Source organism: Dermochelys coriacea, chromosome 2 (assembly GCF_009764565.3).
Source record: "Dermochelys coriacea isolate rDerCor1 chromosome 2, rDerCor1.pri.v4, whole genome shotgun sequence".
In the NCBI taxonomy this organism is placed as follows: domain Eukaryota; kingdom Metazoa; phylum Chordata; order Testudines; family Dermochelyidae; genus Dermochelys; species Dermochelys coriacea.
The window spans coordinates 182,243,996-182,262,263 of NC_050069.1; the positions used below are offsets into that span (position 1 = coordinate 182,243,996).

The 18,268-nt window shown below is 40.6% G+C and overlaps 1 protein-coding gene across 1 annotated transcript in view; it reads right to left on the minus strand.

Annotated features, from left to right (window-relative positions):
* Positions 1-7,849, minus strand: part of BMPER (BMP binding endothelial regulator) — a 208,605-nt gene extending 200,756 nt beyond the window's left edge. The window contains exons 1-2 of the mRNA XM_038390677.2: positions 7,470-7,849; positions 6,110-6,195 (exon numbers count right to left, since the gene is read on the minus strand). Coding sequence (XP_038246605.1) covers positions 6,110-6,195; positions 7,470-7,596 — 213 coding nt within the window. The 5' untranslated portion in view covers positions 7,597-7,849. The remainder of the gene's footprint in view (positions 1-6,109; positions 6,196-7,469) is intronic.
* Between the last annotated feature and the right edge of the window lie 10,419 nt (positions 7,850-18,268).

Consider the following 18,268-nt stretch of genomic DNA (forward strand, 5'->3'; position numbering starts at 1 on the left):
ACTTGCAACTTATATTACATTTTCCCATTTCGTTTATGGCATTTCTGTGCCTCTCACAATTTATTTAATGTATTATTTATTCATTTTAATTATGATCTTTTGTACTCAAGTTTTCAGAGCCTTTAATTATGTGACAGCGAAGCTTTTTCCCATAATTGTTATACTAAATCTTCGACATAAGTGCTGCGTTTCTATTGTCAGCTTCTGTCCAGCAGGGTTGTGCCAAGATCTGTAATCAATCCAGCACTATGTGTTTGGCTCAGTGCAGCAAATTCATTGTTAGTGATGTGCAAGTAGTGAATTATTCACTATCCCAAATAGTCCAAGGATAATGTGAAATAGCTACTTCAAGCCTCACGTATCTGTTATTGCAGATTTATGGAACAGTTTAAACACATTGTGTCACTCATGATACATTACATCCTGTTGCAACAAATCACAAAAGTGAATGTCATGATGCAGAATAATAAACTGAAATGTAAAGGCAAACACATCTTTGTGGGGAGTGCAATCTCACCAGGCAGTACAAAGCAATGAGTCAATCTGAAATGGATCTGACTGATCAGAGAGAGCAGGGCAAATGGGAAATTCACCACAGTTCACCTAGCACTTGAATTTTTTTCAAAACACTTGGCAAGACTCAGTGTCACTCTCACTGCAGGGAGAAATGTGATGATTGGAAGCAACTTAAAATTTGTGAGGCACAGAGATAACAAAAATCAAAAATTCGCTCCATCAAGTAACATATTAACCATTTACAGTTTTATAGTGCCTTTCATCAAGTAGGATTCCAAAGCACTTTACAAACTTAAACTGATATTACAGACCAAATACTAGCTGACAACAGAAAATAGATCCGATCCCGCAAAGGACTATGTCACAAAAGCAGTATAATTTATGACTATACACTGGCTATGAACAGGTCAGGCTGCATAATATATTCTCACTCAGAACCAAAATAAATTACATGTGAAGTTTGGGTATCCATATCTGTATGTGATAGTACATATACATCACATCTCTCGTCAACTCCATTTGGGGAAGCCCTGATGAGCAGACCTCTCCATATGTTTTCAGGAGAGCCGGAACTAGATGGGCCATATTGTGTCGTGTGTTTCTAAAGAGCGCTGGTTTGGTTTGTGTGCTGTTTTTCTGGCCTATGCACCCAGGTAAGCCAGAATCTAGCCTTATGCTGACTTATTGTATATGGTAGCAGAATTATAGTAGAGTCTATGAGCTAACTGCTAACTCATCCCTTTGCAGAGTCTACTAAACCAAATTGTTTCTACAGCAGGTAATTAACCTTAGTTTATGATTTCAGTAAATCCTCGCTCCCACCAATATCTTTATATACACACACTGGCCTCCAACATCTCTGGCAAAAAAATACACAGATACTCAGCTGCACCCGACATCATTTTTCTATTTAGGAAACAGAATGTATATTTGCCTTTTTTTAAAAATTGGATAAAAACTAATAAAACCCAGCATTATGTAAGGGCATGTTTGCGCTTTAGGAAGAGCCTTTCAAATACTGATCAAAACAACATTCTCTCACTATGAGTCTATGAGAGTTACTATTAAACCACTGTGACTGAGGCACTTTTGTTTCTTTGGGTAGCGTTGTTTTTGTTGGGTAATAAAGTAATAAAGGGAGAGGATTATTCAAACTGACAGAAGATGCTCTTTTGGTAGGTTCTTTAGATGAAACTATTGAAATTATATTAAATAAAATAGGTATGAAATAATTGTTTGATGATTTTTTTTTAATATACACTTTTCCACTAAAATTCATCTGGGCTACATTATAGCTTGACACAATAAAAATTGAATCCTGATGTACTAAAACACTGCCATCTTCATCAAACATGTGCTGAACATTTGCTCTCCTGCTGGCCATCTACTCTCAGATATGGATTTGTGCAATAGAAACCAACTGGGATACGTACAGGTAAAGAATCCCGAAAATCCAGGTAGGATAACATTCTTGCTTTTTTCTTGGGTGGGTTATTTTTGTTTGGTTTAATTTAATATGTGGATCAAAAACATGCTGAGTTAGGTGGAATACTGGTTCTTATAACACTGAATTTAACATAATTTTTATCAGCAAAGGTCAAATTCTTATATTGCATATTTGGAGTTAAAAGCCGAAATAAAACTCATGCCAAGCAAAGCTCTGATTTCTAGTTTCCTGAGCTCCTGCCTCAAAGCTTTTCTCAGATTTCCATCACTGGGTTAGACTTTCTGGCTCACATTTGTTTCCTTCTGTTCTGGATTTAGGTGATAAAAGGTTGAGAAGTACAATTACCACTCCTCAGGTGTAGCTGGCAGGTTTAAGGCAGGGGGCAGAGTGGGGGGAAGAAATGGAACTGGTTTAGATGTGGTTCGTCAAGGTCACCACTGACTTTTATCAGCTGTTATTTCATATGTGACTTACACATTTTTCTTACGGATCCTGGGGAAAAAATACTCCACCCCCACTCTAAAACTCTAGTATTCTTGATACCATAAGAACCATTTTTGCTGTAGGTCTAATATATGATAGATAAGTTCCTGCAACCATCAGGCAATCTTTCAAAGTAGCAGCCATGTTAGTCTGTATCTACAAAAAGAAAAGGAGTACTTGTGGCACCTTAGAGATTAACAAATTAATCATTACCTGTCTAGGGTTTAGTCACCCAGTTCATTGTAATTAACAACAACAGGCACTTCTCAGCTATCCCTTTGAACTAGTATGCTATTTTTTTTCCACTTTAAAACTACATCCATCTGACTCCAGCCAATGAATAAGGTTATTCTTGGATCCCTCCTTGCTTCTGGCAAAGTGTTTGGGTTTATGCAGATGATGATGAATGAGAATGAAATTACACGGCTCTCTTCACCACCACAAACATCCATCATCATCCTCTCATCACCACCACTACCACCGCTGCCATGAGCTCATCTCACCTTTGAAAAATTCAGAGCTCAAAAGTTTAATTCAGGATAAATTGATTCCGTTGGACTTTAAGTTTTTGCACTATAATTATATGCAGGGTCTCATCTCGCCTATTTCTGCCAGACTGTAGCATTTTTATGTCTTTTCCAAGCTTATGTTGAAGTGTGTGTGTATATATATATATATATATATATATATATATATATATAAAAAACACACACACACACACACACATATATATACATACATATATATTTTAAAGAAAATACTATGATATCAGATGTGAGCCTATTTTCAGCTTTAGACCACTTTCGGCCAAAACTCTGGACCAACAAAAACTGAGTTAAACTTGCCCATTTACTAAACTTGCCCATTTACTTTACTTATAACATAGTTTAACTTGAAATATTCCATGCACATTTTATATACAGACCATTCATATTAGCAAATTCTAATCTAAGCCTCCCTTTACATTCAGTAGTAGTCCTCGGTTTTTCATTTTCCTTTTAAAATCTTGAGTCTAAAGTACATATCTGAACTCTGAAAAACTCAAACCAGTATCCTACATGATAGGTCTTCATATTTATGTAACTTCTCACTAGCCCAGGTTTCACCTCTGTGCCTGAGTAGCCTCAATACTATAGTTCTGTCCAGTGAATCAAAGTTACAAGGTCGTACTACCTGGCATGATCAAGTCCTTTAGTCTATGGGTATTTTTGGTTTGGTGATTTTTCTTCACATTAATAAACCTGATTTTCACAGATCTGTAAAGATATTTTTAGAATGGAATTTCTGCAGCTTGTATTTTACATTTGATATTATAGCTATAATCCCCAAAAGTCTTAAAGAATTTAATGGCAGGCATAAACGAATGACCCCCTTGAACTGAATCAATACTTTGCTGGTATACATATGAATGTCATCAAATATATCTTTACCCATCATATCACATTAAACTCATACATGTTCTTTAAAGCCTGGACTGCTTCTAGTCAACCATAGAGTCCACAAAGTTTCACAGCTTTTGTTTTCAGAAAGAGCAATATTTTAGACATTTTAATTTTCAAGCATTAAGTTAGTACAAACTGATTTTGTAACCAAATTCATTGATAAGTACCATCTTTCATTTTTTGTATAACTCAGTAGAACATACAGTATCATCTAAGGACACTTGGCTTCTTGTGTAAAATGTGAGTAATCATTTTTCCTGTAGATTTTCAATTTACAGTGATGATATTTTTTCTACTGTTGTTTCTCAGAAGGTTGGTTTCTTTGTTACTACTAATTTCTGACATAGACAGTCACCTTCACCTGTTTATCATTTCTTAGTGTTAGGAAAAGTCCACTGCACTGTTTTGACACTGAAGTCCAGATCCCATAACATTTTCCAAAGCCTCCATATACAAGAAAGCAGAGGCACTATTTTCAGTTACCTTCAGCCTGCTTTGCACCACTCCAATGGCACAAACCAGACAGCAAGACAACGTACTTGGGATTTGGAATTTTCCTGACATACATGTATTCCCCAGGAGGTACAGGGCCACAGATGTAGGGTGAGTTGCTAGTACAAAGGGGAAGTCAGAGCACCTCTGAACTTCAGTTATCCCAACACATGGAACAGCACTTTAAGGATGTTGGCAGCCAAACCTAAGTTAAAGCTCTCAAAATCCAGAAGACACAGAGCTGGCATAAAGCCATCTTTTGCCCACCCAGAACTTAAAAAGTGATCTCAGTCAGCAGACCCCAAAATGTCCTACTAACGCTGTAATTTGTCCTTCATTGTGGTGAGAAAATAAATGTTTGTTTGCTAATATTGCCACTATACTTTCCATATCAGCTCACAAAGGGAAGTTTTGTGGATGGAAAAGGATGGTCTTGTGGTTAAATCACTGGAGTGGGCACTAGGAAACCTGGCCTTGACTCCTCTTCTGCCACAGACCTCTTGTGAGACTTCTGTACTTTACATTTCTTGTCCCCGGACCCCAGTTAAGAACCACTGCTTTAGACCAGTTTGAGTCAAAATTCTTCCAGTATTTTTGCAATGTTCATCCACCTTGTTTTCATGCTTTGTTAATCCATGTTTTCTAAAAGTGTGTCGACTGAGTCAATGTTACAAACTATAAAGAGGTCTAAAAATATAGATATTTTTCCCTGATGTGTTACTTTTAGTCTGACATTGAACTTCTACATAAATTGTTTCTTCACTGCTACTAACTCCTTTCTGTTAGTTAGAGCTGTGTGGCAGATATTTGGGAAACATAATATCTTGGGCGCATTATAAAATCCATCTTCATGTATTTTTTGTTTTTCCTTTCATTTCTTTCATCTCCAGGCATCTATTTTTCCCCCCTTTGTCATTGATATCTAAAAAGTTATCACTGGGCCTGATCCAAAATCCATCAATATCAATGGAAAGACTCTAATTGACTTCATTAGATTTGCTCAACTAAAAAGCATTCAAAATGTTTAACTGTGAAACTGAAAGCCAGTGCAAGAACAGGGGATATTTCCTCAGGAACGGATTACAAAGTAGTGTAATTATTAACGACTATGGCAGCTGAATTCCCAGCACAAACGGCAGTGACATCCTCAGAATGACACTTTTTATAAAAGTATCATGTGAGTTCGCATTGTCTTCTTCTTACAATCAGTCTAGTCAGGAGTGCATGAAAATATACTGTGTTGTACTTTCAAAACTAAAGTTTTGGACTTTAAATCATCTGCATTTTTTTGCTTTACTAACTTGTTGCACCCCTCATTTTGGCCCATTTTTTCAACAGTCAATATCTGTGGAGGTTGAAAGCAATAGCACCCCCAAACTCCACATTTCAACCTCTTTGCTCTGCTCATAGGTATTGACTATGCAGAAATCTTTTGTGCTACAGCACATGTGACTTTGTGAAAATAATTCTCACCATGAATGCACATGATGAATGTAGTAATCAGTGAGTCTCACAATGTCATATTAAAGTCATTTGTGAGTTTAAAGTCAAAATGATGATTCCAAGATAGTGAACTGGAATATTTTCTAGTTAGCTCAGCACTGAGATAACCTTGCATTGCATAAAGGCAACAAATACCCAAGATTTGATTATACAATGTATTCGTTTCTTTGTACAGTTACTTTTAGTACAGCCCTTAGTGTTGTTATTACCTGAAATCCAAACTTACCAGGCAAATGCACATTATGCAAGGATTGTCTGTGATAAAGGGTATCTGAAGAACCTCCCCTTCATTTTCACATTTTGCAACAGATCCTGAAATAGAAATCAATATAAAATATGTTTTCAAATTTTAATTCACTGGCTCTCTTCAGTATCCAGATTCCTAATTCTGATTTAAACTCCTGTACAGCTCCTAGCCTTCAGTATTAAATCTCACCTGCTCTAAATAACCAAGAATACCAGAAACAAATGCACAGAAACTATTCAGTTTCAAAGGGGCAGTTTCTATAAGATCCTGATGAGAGCTGGTAAATGACTAGCGTTTTTATTCTGTACAAAATCTAGACTTTCCTACTGTGCCCCATTTACAGCAGTGATTTTTTTTCTCCTCTCAGATGACCTATGCAATAATGAATATTTCATTAATAATAGGATACTTCTGTAAATGACCTGATCCAAAGCTTATTGAAATCAGTGGAAATAATTCCATTTACTTCAGTGGGCTTTGGGTCAGGCCCTTAGTACAGTACCAACAACTCAACACAGCACCTCTTTCTGATCTCTGAAGAACAGACTGCCATCAGAGTCGATTTACAAAAGGAGTCAAATTAGAGATATGGTCTCTACCCCGATTAGCCCTGTATTATCTCATGTTGGAATCACTTTTTGAAACCTAATACGTCTTGCTTGTTTTACTCGAAATTAACTCAACGGTTTCCTTTATGCACCAGGTGTCAGTAAAGTACGTCCTTCAAGGGGGGGGGGGGAAGCAGCAGGTAGGTCTTCACCTGCCTGAATACATGTAATTATATCCTACTATCATGAACCTTTTCTTCTGAAATGCATTTTTAAAACAAAGGAACGTAAGGCAAATCTAGCACTTTCAACAAACAACGCAACCCATAATACAACAAACAAAGCAACGGCACTTCTTTATTATTAGGATTGATCATTACTCCAAGAGCCCCGGGAGGTGGGAATCTGGTTTGCTGTCTAAGAGCTTCTGGGCTCGAGCAGGGCAAGGTTGCCCATCATCCTTTGGAAATGGGCACCGCTTCTCTTGCAGGTCTCCCTGCTCAACTCCCCCCGGGATGCTGAGGGCTCCTCTTGCAGGTCTACCTGCACACGCGGCCCCCCCCCCCGCCGCCGGGATGCAGAGCGGAGCCGTCCCGGGGGTCAGGCATCTGCCAGGCGCAGAACCCCGGCGGGTTCCCCCAGCCCCTGCTGGCCGGGCGTGAATCGCGCTTGCTTTGCCCTGGCGGGGCAAGGCGAAGAGCCGCTCTCCGCCCGCCTCACCCTGCCCCTGCCCCCGCCCCCGCCCCCGCCCGTGGGCGGTGGGACCGGAGCGGGGCGAGTCTCCCCCTTACCTGTCAGGAAGGAGGAAGCCAGAGACATCTGGACCCACAGGGGGCTGAGCAGGAGCCAGGCGGCGAAGGGGGCGGCGGGGGAGCGGAGCAGCGGAGCCGGAGCCCTGCCGCTGGGGAGCCAGAGCATCGTCCCCTGGAGCCGAGCCCGGGCTGCGGCGGCGAGAGGGGCTCCCGGCGGGCGAGGAGCCGGGGAGGGAGGGGAGCGGGGCCGGGGATGCCGGGAGGGAGGAGGGGTCCTGCCGCCGCCGCCGCCGCCGCCGCTCTGAGTCTCCCCAGGGCGGCGCGGCGTTTCCCCGCCCGCGTGGGCTGCGCCGGGCGCCGCCGGGCTGGGCAGGGGGGCGCGGATCCCGGCTCGCGCGCTGACAGGGCGAGTGGCTGAGCAGCCCCCCCCCCTCCGCCGAGCGCCAGGGGCGGGAGAGGCAGAGTCCGGCTCCGCAGGGGGCTCGGGCCCCTGGGGGTCAGCGTCCGTCCTCTCGGCTCTTCCTGCACCGGGCTGGGGAAGCAGCTGTCAGCGCCTGCCCCTCTCAGCCCTGGCACCCGCGCCCCTCCTCCTCCCGCGCCCCTCCACTGCCCCCCTTCGCCCGCGCCCCTCCTCCTCCCGCGCCCCTCCACTGCCCGCCTTCGCCCGCGCCCCTCCACTGCCCCCTCCCCTCCTCCTCCCGCGCCCCTCCACTGCCCCCCTTCGCCCGCGCCCCTCCTCCTCCCGCGCCCCTCCACTGCCCCCCTTCGCCCGCGCCCCTCCTCCTCCCGCGCCCCTCCACTGCCCCCCTTTGCCCGCGCCCCTCCTCCTCCCGCGCCCCTGCACTGCCCCCCTTCGCCCGCGCCCCTCCTCCTCCCGCGCCCCTCCACTGCCCGCCTTCGCCCGCGCCCCTCCACTGCCCCCTCCCCTCCTCCTCCCGCGCCCCTGCACTGCCCCCCTTCGCCCGCACCCCTCCTCCTCCCGCGCCCCTCCTGCCACCCCCTCTCCTCCTCCACCCTGCTCTGCCAGCATATCACACGCCGCTTCTCTGCCAGTACAGACCCCCCTTTCCCCCCACCTGCTCCTCCGCCTGAACCCTCTTTACTAGAGCCCCATCCCTTTCCGAGTACAAGGGTTGAGGGTTATTCGCTATGCCTTCCATGTGCATCTGGAGCACTAAAGAGGGAGAGGGAGAGGGGGTGGGGGGGGGGCGAGATTTATACTAAAGCGAAATAAAAATGGGAGAAACGGTTTGATCCCCACTGCGAGTGTAAACGGGGATTGCTGTGGTGAAGGAGGAGGTCACGTTTGGTTCTGCCAGCTTGATTCATCCTCAGCCCCTTCTTCCTCGTCTGTTTCGGCTGGGGTTGGGTTTGCTTGCTCTCAGTGAGCAGAAGGCAAGAGATCGGGGAAGAAAGGGGCTGACTTCTTAAATTCCACAATAGTCATTTATTTACTCGGTCTCTCAAGGGAAAAGCTGCTCCACCCCGGAGAGATTTAGCCCATCACCAGCCGAGAGGGGACGCGCGAGAGAGGACAAGAGAGGGAATATTCATTCACGCCGCCGCCTACCCACGGGCATCCTCCCACTGTACGCCCCCCTGCCGGTGCTGCCCCCTCTCGCATTACAGCCGCAACAAAACCTGACACAGCCACATTTCGAACCACCCACCCACAGCCAGGAGGGCTGGAACTGCACCTTTGCAAACCCAGTCGGTCCTTTCTGGAGGAATTCAGAGCAGCAGCCGTGTTAGTCTGTATTCGCAAAAAGAAAAGGAGGACTCGGGGCACCTTAGAGACTAACACATTTATTAGAGCAGAAGCTTTCGTGAGCTACAGCTCGCTGCATCCGATGAGATGAAGTGAGCTGTAGCTCACGAAAGCTTATGCTCTAATAAATGTGTTAGTCTCTAAGGTGCCCCGAGTCCTCCTTTTCTTTCTGGAGGAAGGCAGCATTAGTACACATACTTTTGCGAAATGTTTCATTCTGTCCTTCCTTGAAGAAGCTTATTTGAAAAAGAAAGCTGGGCTTTTGATGAGTGCTTTGGCCCTGATTTGCCGATTATACCTTGTGTACTCATTTACAGCAAATTAAGGGGGGGGGGGTAAATACTGTTGTTTTGACTGAGGAGCGTTTTACACTCACTTGGCTTGGGTGTGGGTTACTCTACAAGGGACAGGGCAATGACAGTTCAGGTAGGTAGGTTCTGACAATAACTTCTCCGTTCCTAAAACTGACCGTGTGCTTTGAATTCACTCCATGGCCATTCTTAATCTTCTGAGCTATTCCTTAACATTTTCCATTGTTATTATTAATATAGCCTCAGATGAAGTATACACATTCACACAGTATAATATAAACGTATACATACATGTACTATGTGTAATACATAGTTTTCTTCTAGGAAGAATCTTGCAACCTATCTCACAAATGATTCTTATCCAACTGCGATGTTTCATTCATGGAAAGGAAACCTCTTAAACTCGTTTGATGACACTTTGAAAAAGATCCTTCAGCTTGATATACCTTTTCCTTTCCTTTCCTTTCCTTTCCCATCTCTCTTTTTTCCCTCTCAAATGGTTCTGAGTTTCAATGTCATTACTCAAAAAAGGGATTTGAGTAGCAGCAAATCAGGTGCATGACCACAGGCTGTGTGGATAGAAAGACTTTTTGTTACCCAGTAAAATACACGGTTATCAGATTTTCATGCCTGCTTTTAAAAAAAGCAAGAACAATTACTATGGAAGCATGCATCTGTTATAAAATGTATGACAATCTGAAATTATTCGTAGCATAGGATTTATTCCCCACATCCAGAGAAATATTCTCTTTTCCTTTCACTTTGGAAAGCATGTCAGAGTCTACAATGGCAGAAGATGGGAACTGTCTAAAAATGTTATTGGTAATCTTACGATGGTCACTATCAAAAACCCCACTGTATTCAACAAATAAATATTACTTAAACCTATATCATCTACCCTCAGTCTGAATCAGATTCACCCTCAAGAACTATTTAGAGGGATATATTAATCCTGGTGCCATTATGGGAAAACCCAATAACAGAGGTGTTTTAAAAAATAAGGAGTACTTGTGGCACCTTAGAGACTAACAAATTTATTAGAGCATAAGCTTTCGTGAGCTACAGCTCACTTCATCGGTTTTTTAAGTTACTCTTTTTCCTTTCCTAAAACATAAATGTCCATAATAATATTTAAAGATTACTCTATATTATGTAACAAAAGTGATCTTTATGTAAATATAGTGTATGAAATGCATGTAAGATATTTCTTGGAAATAGCTGTTTAGTAGTTCACAGAAGTTTAACTGCAGATCTCTGTAGATGCAGCTCTAGAACAACTCTAGAAGATGTTTTCATCAGTCTGAATGTTTTTCCTTTGGACAGATATACAGAAGCTTTTGACAAACCTGCCTTTGCTTTCTATTCATAATCAGCCCCTACCATTCCACTGCTCCCACTCTAGTACAAGAACAATATTTTTAAAGCAACAGCATTGTAGAAAGTTTATTAAAATATCTTATAGCATATGTACTCCTGTTAACTTCTTGAGTGACAGCTACTACTGGCAATTACTTATATATTTGGGTATAAGTAAGATGGGTCTTGTCTTCCTTACAGACTAAACATTCACTGAAAATTAATACTTTCTGGTGTGAGAAATGAATAAAAATTGCACAGTAATTAAAGCACCTCTACTTTCAGGTTGCACAGAAACATCAGTGATATTCAAGTAACAGTGAAGAATTTGGTTGAAGAAAAAATGTTATCTCATTTCATAAAATTTTGCTGTAGATAGGTACTAATGGTAGATAAGGAAGCACATTTATCTCACAACTTAACTCATTTTGCTAAACAGAGCAAGTCCATCTCTCCTCCTTAAAATAAAGCATATAAAGTCATATATTTGAAGGAGAGCAGTAATGAAGTAAAATAAATGAACTGGTTGCATAGAATTACCTTCTTTGACCAAAAATATTTGATCCTAGGTGCTACAGTAATATAAACAAACAAAACAAACAGTAATAATTATTAATAATCCTGCCTGAAGAACTTTCAGCACATTAGTTAGGCCTAAATGCACCTCTCTGGTGAAACAACCTCTGAAACAGGAAAAGGTTGTATAGCAACTCTATGAGGTTCACCTGAATTCACAGTCCTGATTGATGCTCTCCTTAGACTGTTGCATTTGAGGTTTGCACAAAGTGTGCACGGTAGTGAATTTCCAACTCTTCAAAGACAGAGGATACATGAGGAAGTGAAGCTGTAACCCTACAGATACCAACACATCTACACTACTTCCTGAGAGCCTCCTGATAGCATGGTTTTTTGAGAAATCAAGCTGCTATTGACTCACTTGATGCTCATGTGCCTACATCCTCTTTAAGTTGTGAGGAATGGAAATAAATGCCGCTAGAAGTAGTATCAGTTCCCAGCTTTCCCAGGGATATTTCCAAAGGTGCCAGATGCTAGAATGCCATGCAGAGTGGCTGCTCTTGGGATTAGGTTCAGCCCAACATGGGAGAGGACTATGCCATATTTAATGACACTTCCCCCCATCTTCCTCCTTTCCGTGGTACAGGGTCACATCTTTTCCCCCACTTATTACCTCATCAGAGGCAAACATCTTGCCCTTTTTACTCCTATTTTGGTATTATACTACATTACATAACATTTCAAATGCTACTGTCATTTGTATTAGTTTTTGAAGATGCATGAGTGTGAGAACAGAATTTCATGTTTCTTAGTAACATTCAGGAAGTTATACCTTTTAACAGAATCAAAGCCTGACACTAAAAACCAAATTCTGCTATCAGATGCACACAGAGTATTCATATGTATCTAATGATGTAACCACTTACTTAATTTGTAGGGCCAGTAACAGAGTCTCACCCTAACAAGAAAACATACATTCAGAAGAACAAATATTTGAAACATGCAGCTTTATGTCTATGGAATGGCCATACAAACTGATGGAATTTTAGGTATTGATAAAATATATACATCTATCAACTGAATGTTTCGTGAGTGATGTTTTCCTTATGATCAGTAAATTGTTAATGGTGTTGGTTATTAGATGATGTTAATTCAGCTTCAAAGTTAACACCCATCTAAAAGTGACAGATTATTTCTAAAAGTATTATTAAATTAAAAAATAATAAGGAAGTTCATACTTTCCTAAGTGTGAATCTGATTAGTCAGCAGACTCAAAAACAAAATGGCTAGAAATACCTCATTCTTAGATTCTCAAGCATTCTGCAGAATCTCATGGAAAATCCGAATCCCTCAGAATTCATGTATTTTTCTTGTGCCAATGGATTTCTATTGTCCTAGCAAGGCTCTTGTGTAGCGACACGGTTGAAGATCATATAGTGTGCAAGATCTTATATATCAGACATACAAGTAAAGGAATATCTATCTTCATTGTGTCATTTAAAGGTACCTTCTTTATTTTTCAAAATAGTAGTTTTCCAGATAAAGGAGGAAATATATCACTAGGAAAAATCTTTTATAGAAGGCTATGGATACTGACACAATAGGCTGCTTCAGAGTTCTGTTCCACTGCATTACCATGTATTTACACTCTTTTAAAAAAATAAATGTGCAGCAAATGTGATGATGTACAGAGTAAATGCATATGAAGTTTTTATAAGTATTTTAATTACTAACTTTTTATTAAAGATCAACAGAAATTGTTAACCAGACAAGTTATTTGCTTTAATAAGTATTTAAAGAGAGGGTGGTAGATATTTGTTAAGATGTAGATTATTGATTTGTCAGATGCTGTCAAATTCTTATTTAGGAAATTATTAGTAATCTTTTAGCCACTAAAATCAAGGCATAGCATTCCAACTTTTTTGGTGATATTTTCATTGTGGTGGTTCATCAACACATGGCAACAATGAGATGTAATAATGAATTGTCATCATGTAAACATTTCTCTGCCATGCAAGACATCACCCATTAGCTATTCTGTGGCTCTCTGTGTGATTCCACCAGAAGGCAAAGTGGTTGTCTAGGTCTTCATGGCTGAGTACTGCTAATCTGGGCTATGACCCTGCAAAACTTCCGCACATGCTTAACTTAAAACACATGAATAGTGCATTAATTTTAGTGGGACTACTCATGTACTTCAAGTTAAGTGCATTTGTATGGTCAGGTCCTTACACCATATTTAAGAAGGAGCAGCACTTCTTGCATAACTATTTGTTCTCCAAGACAGAAAGCCTATAAACACAGAGAAAGGCATAAATATATAAGAGGAGTTGAAGATATAGCTCCAACTTCCGTGAAATAATCAGAGAAATAAACTCATATGTGATCCAGTGAATACTCAATGGTTTGCTGAAAATTACATCAAGACCAAAAATTACACAGAAACTAATCCAATTAAATTAAGTGTGAGTACCAGAAATGAAGATACTACCAACATCTTAGCCCTGAAAGGGCCTTTTCTAATGCCACTTTCTTGAATAAATATTAGTAAATAATACCAAATAACTTTTTATCCTGGCATTTTAGAACAAACATCTGGCAGTTACACAACGTCTCATTCTAAAAATACATAGTGGTGTATTAAAAATCCTTATGAATACTATATAGTGTCAAAGGAATGTATAGGTATATCTCAAAGTTACGTACATGGGTTGAGTTAGTTATATTTTACAGGAAACCAAAAAGCAGTTGTCCCCCAAGAGGGATGAGTTACTTGCTAAATTTAATTGTTGAAATCATTACAATTTTTAATTATATAAATGCAAAAAAAAATCAAATAAAACCCCCCTCAATATCTTAAACTAAAAAAGTGATTTTGATTTAGTCGGGGTTGGGGGGGTGGGGAACCACATCAATATGAAGACAATGGATAGTTGTCTTTTTACATCTCTCACTCACAGAGCCCAGAAAACTGGGTATGATAAGAGAAATGCTGATGCAATCTTAACTAGAAGTGCTAGCGGATGCCATTAAATAGGCCACAGACAAAACAAACAGAATAAGCTGGAGCGTGTTTGTATTTCTTTTTGTTACTTAGCTGCTGTAAATAGTTTGTCTTCCAGGGATAATAAAAGGTGTTTTGTGTAAGTTACATGTGTTTGTGTTAGTTTTACCTTTGAGCATCTGGTGGTTCTGATAAAGGGTAAGAGTTAATGAAATAACACACTAAGTGACGTGAATGAGGTGCTTCTTTGTTCCGAAATTGCAGGACAGACTAAAGTCTACATTTTTTCAGATATTAAATTAGCTAATAAATGGCACAGGTGAGACGCAATCTAGAAACACTTTATAGCATGGAAGGTTAGATATTTTAGATTATTATGGAAGCTTTGTATAATGACAGCTTCCTCACACGCTTGGAAGTCACTATGGCATAAGAAACAAGGCAAGAAGTTTATTTTAACACAATGTTCTCTCTCCTTCCAGGATGCAACTTCAGCAGCAGCAGCCTTTTTTCAACTGCAGAAAGGCAGTAGCTCTTACTCCTGCCAAAGAGAAGTCATATACATGTTTTAAAAGCCTCAGTAGATCAAGTGACTATTTTTCAGGATATATTAAAGTCAGTTTTCACATCTCTCTTTTCTTCATTCAGTAGCTAGTATTGAAGAGAAGAATTTCTATGGGGTTTTTTTGACTGTCAGCTGAAGGTTTAAAAACTCTTTGAGCTGAGCTGATGCCCCAGTAATAAAATACATTGGATCTGGTTCTCTTCTCATTCATGTCAAGTTTGCACTGGTCTCCTGATTTGCACTCAAATGAGTGGAGGACAAAAAGGCTGATTAATTTTAAGTCATAGAATAAAAAGTTGTGGTTTGCTGATATTAACAGGCAAAGACAAAACCCTGTTGTGTGTTAGAATTGCTGGCAGATGGCAGTGTTGGGAGCCATTGGCTTAGCTCTGTGCAGCCATATGACAGAGCAGACAGGGAGCTGCTTCCACAATTAACCCGAACCACAGTTCTGTTTGTAATAACCTAATACAAATGTGCCAATGTTTTATTCCTACATGGGTAAAAAAAATGCTCTCTCGATTTATTTTCAAGATTTACTATTTTTTTTAACTCATCTGACTTTGAAGGCTAGATGCATTCAAGTTTACTGCCCTTAAAGTAGTATAGTATATGTAATCTTATGCCAGAAACAAAATAAAGACTGTTACAATCCCCCCTGCCACCCTAATCTTGTTGGCCTTTTGGTTTAGATCAAGTCCTGATATGGCCTCTTGAGTGACTGTACTATGCATTTACAGGGGGATGAATAGGTCGATCTAATTGGTCTTTTCCATCTCTAATTGCTGTGCTTTATGCAATACGTGAGTGGATCTGGGACTGTGGCAGACAAAACTGGAACTAGAAATTAATAGTTACATACACTAAAGAAAGGAAAATAGCTAAATTCAACTCCCTTCTCTACTATTCATCAAAGCCTAGAGCATCCCTTTCTACATAAAAACTTGTGGAAAAGGAAAATGTACTTTAAAAAGTCAGTGTGTTTTGCCTGAGCTGCTTTTCTGCCATGACATTTCTCAGTCAGGTTGGGATGAAGGGATCACTAACTGTGCTGGAACAGGGCTTGCGATGCCTCTTTAGAATGGAGATCTTCAGGACGCTTTGGCCCAAACCCTAAATTCTTTCCCAAGGGCAAATCTGTAAATATAGATAAGCAGGTAAAGAAAAAAAGTGAGATTAGTAACACATGAATAGGTTAAACTCAAGAGTGACATTTGAGTTACTTGTGACTGATGCAAACAATTAACTAACAAGTTTAAGGTTTTATAGACTTTAAAATTGGGTATGTATTTACATGTGGAATGTGCTATTTATTTTATCTTTAAATATAGACTCTGAATTCTCAAAGAAAGATCTTCAAAGTTCTCTGATTTTTATAAAAGTTTATTTAATAATAAACTTTCTTTAGAAGAGAATTCATATTTTAATGAAATTAGATTTGAGAATAATAACCTATAAAACTATTTTTCAATCTGTGTCATAAAGTTCAGTCTGACTTTGTTAATACTTTTTGGTCAAATCCAGATCATCCTGCAGAGAGTTATTCTAATTTTTACATTTATGGTAATTTTAATAATAAATAACATAGCTACTATTAAACAAAACATTTTTACTACATTGGGAATACTTTAAAAACTGACCACCCAGCTAGCAGACTAAATAATTTAGGCCCCGATCCTACAAATTGTTACACACCTGGATAACTTTATATATATATGAGCGGTCCTACTCAGTTTAACGAGACCATTTAAATCATGGGTGAAAAGGTATTCACACAAGTGGTTGCTGGATCAGGGCCTTAATGTGAAAAAATGTATAAAGTACATACAGGCACAGAGAGGTTATTTATGGCCAACATTCAAAAGTGCCCACCGACTTTGGGTGCCTCACATTATGGGTGCTCATGCTGGGACAAATATGGCCTGATTTTTCAAGATACCGAGACTGACAGCTATTGCAACTCCACACTATCTTTGGGGACTATTGTACTAAATTTATGAGCAGTTTAACTCCTGTAGGAGTTAAAAGTGTGTGTGAGGAATGATTAAAGTGGGTCTCTGAGACTAAACAACTCCAGAGAGGTACTACCTCGGTGTGGTTTGTATACAGTGGCTCAAGGTGAGTTTTCCAGATACTAGGAGACAAAGAAAGGACTTTGGTAGGAAAGGATGTGCTTGGACTGGCATAGTGCCTTCATTTTGATTCAGCACATGGACATGACAAGGCCCCAACCTTTGCTGAAGAGTTGGAAGGGATGTTGGCCTATCAGACTCGCCATGTGGAAGATGGATGATTTCTGATATGTTTAAAGTGGGTTTCAATTTGTTTATTTTTTATGTGAATGTTCTCTCTACAATACCCTATGAATCAATATGTTTGCTTGGAAGAGCTGTGTGATATCGCTGGTAAAAACACTGTCATTGTTCTCTGAGAGAAAGCAATGCACAAGGTTTGGCCTTTTGGCAGACTGGCTTGCTGGGGATATCAGGTGGATGGCAAGGATGTGTGCAGCCTAAAAACCCCCATTTAGAAAGGAGTGGGACAAGGGTCCCTCCCCAGAAACAGGTGATGCCTAGAAACCTGAGACCTGACTGGCCTCTCTTGTAGTAGACCACAGAGGGGGAAATACAGAGACAGTTACCCCAAAACTTTGTTGGAATATCTTAAGAACAGCCATACTGTGTCAGACCAAAAGTTTATCTAGCCCAGTATCCGTCTTCCAACAGTGGCCAATGCCAGGTGCCCCAGAGGGAATGAATAGAACAGGTAATTATCAAGTGATCCCCCCGCCCCCGGTCACCCATTCCCAGCTTCTGGCAAACAGAGGCTAGGGATACCATCCCTGCCCATCCTGGCTAATAGCCATTGAGCCCTCACTGACTTCAGTTGGAGTTGTAGATCCTTAGTACCTCTGAAAATGTGAGCTTAGTTATCTTTAGATCAAGCACCCAAAAGACCTGAGGCACACAAGGTCATATAGCAAGTCAACAGCCACCAGGGTCAGAACACAGGTCACCCAACTCATAGTTCAGTGACTTACCTCCTGGAGCATAAGCACCAAAATTACACACTGAAAAAGTGCAAAATATAGTAGAACAGTGTGGCGGAAGTTATTGAAAACCAGATGCACACCAATGTAGGGGCTGGGATCTATAGATTCAGGACAGGGGTTGCATGAAAGCTATTTGAAGCAAAAAATAATTGAAAATTGTATTTCTTATCCAAGTGTTAGATATAATAAGAGAAACTGCCCCAAAGCCCCTTAAAATATATCAAGCTATCCGGCATTACAAATCACATGTGGCTCGATCCTTCTGT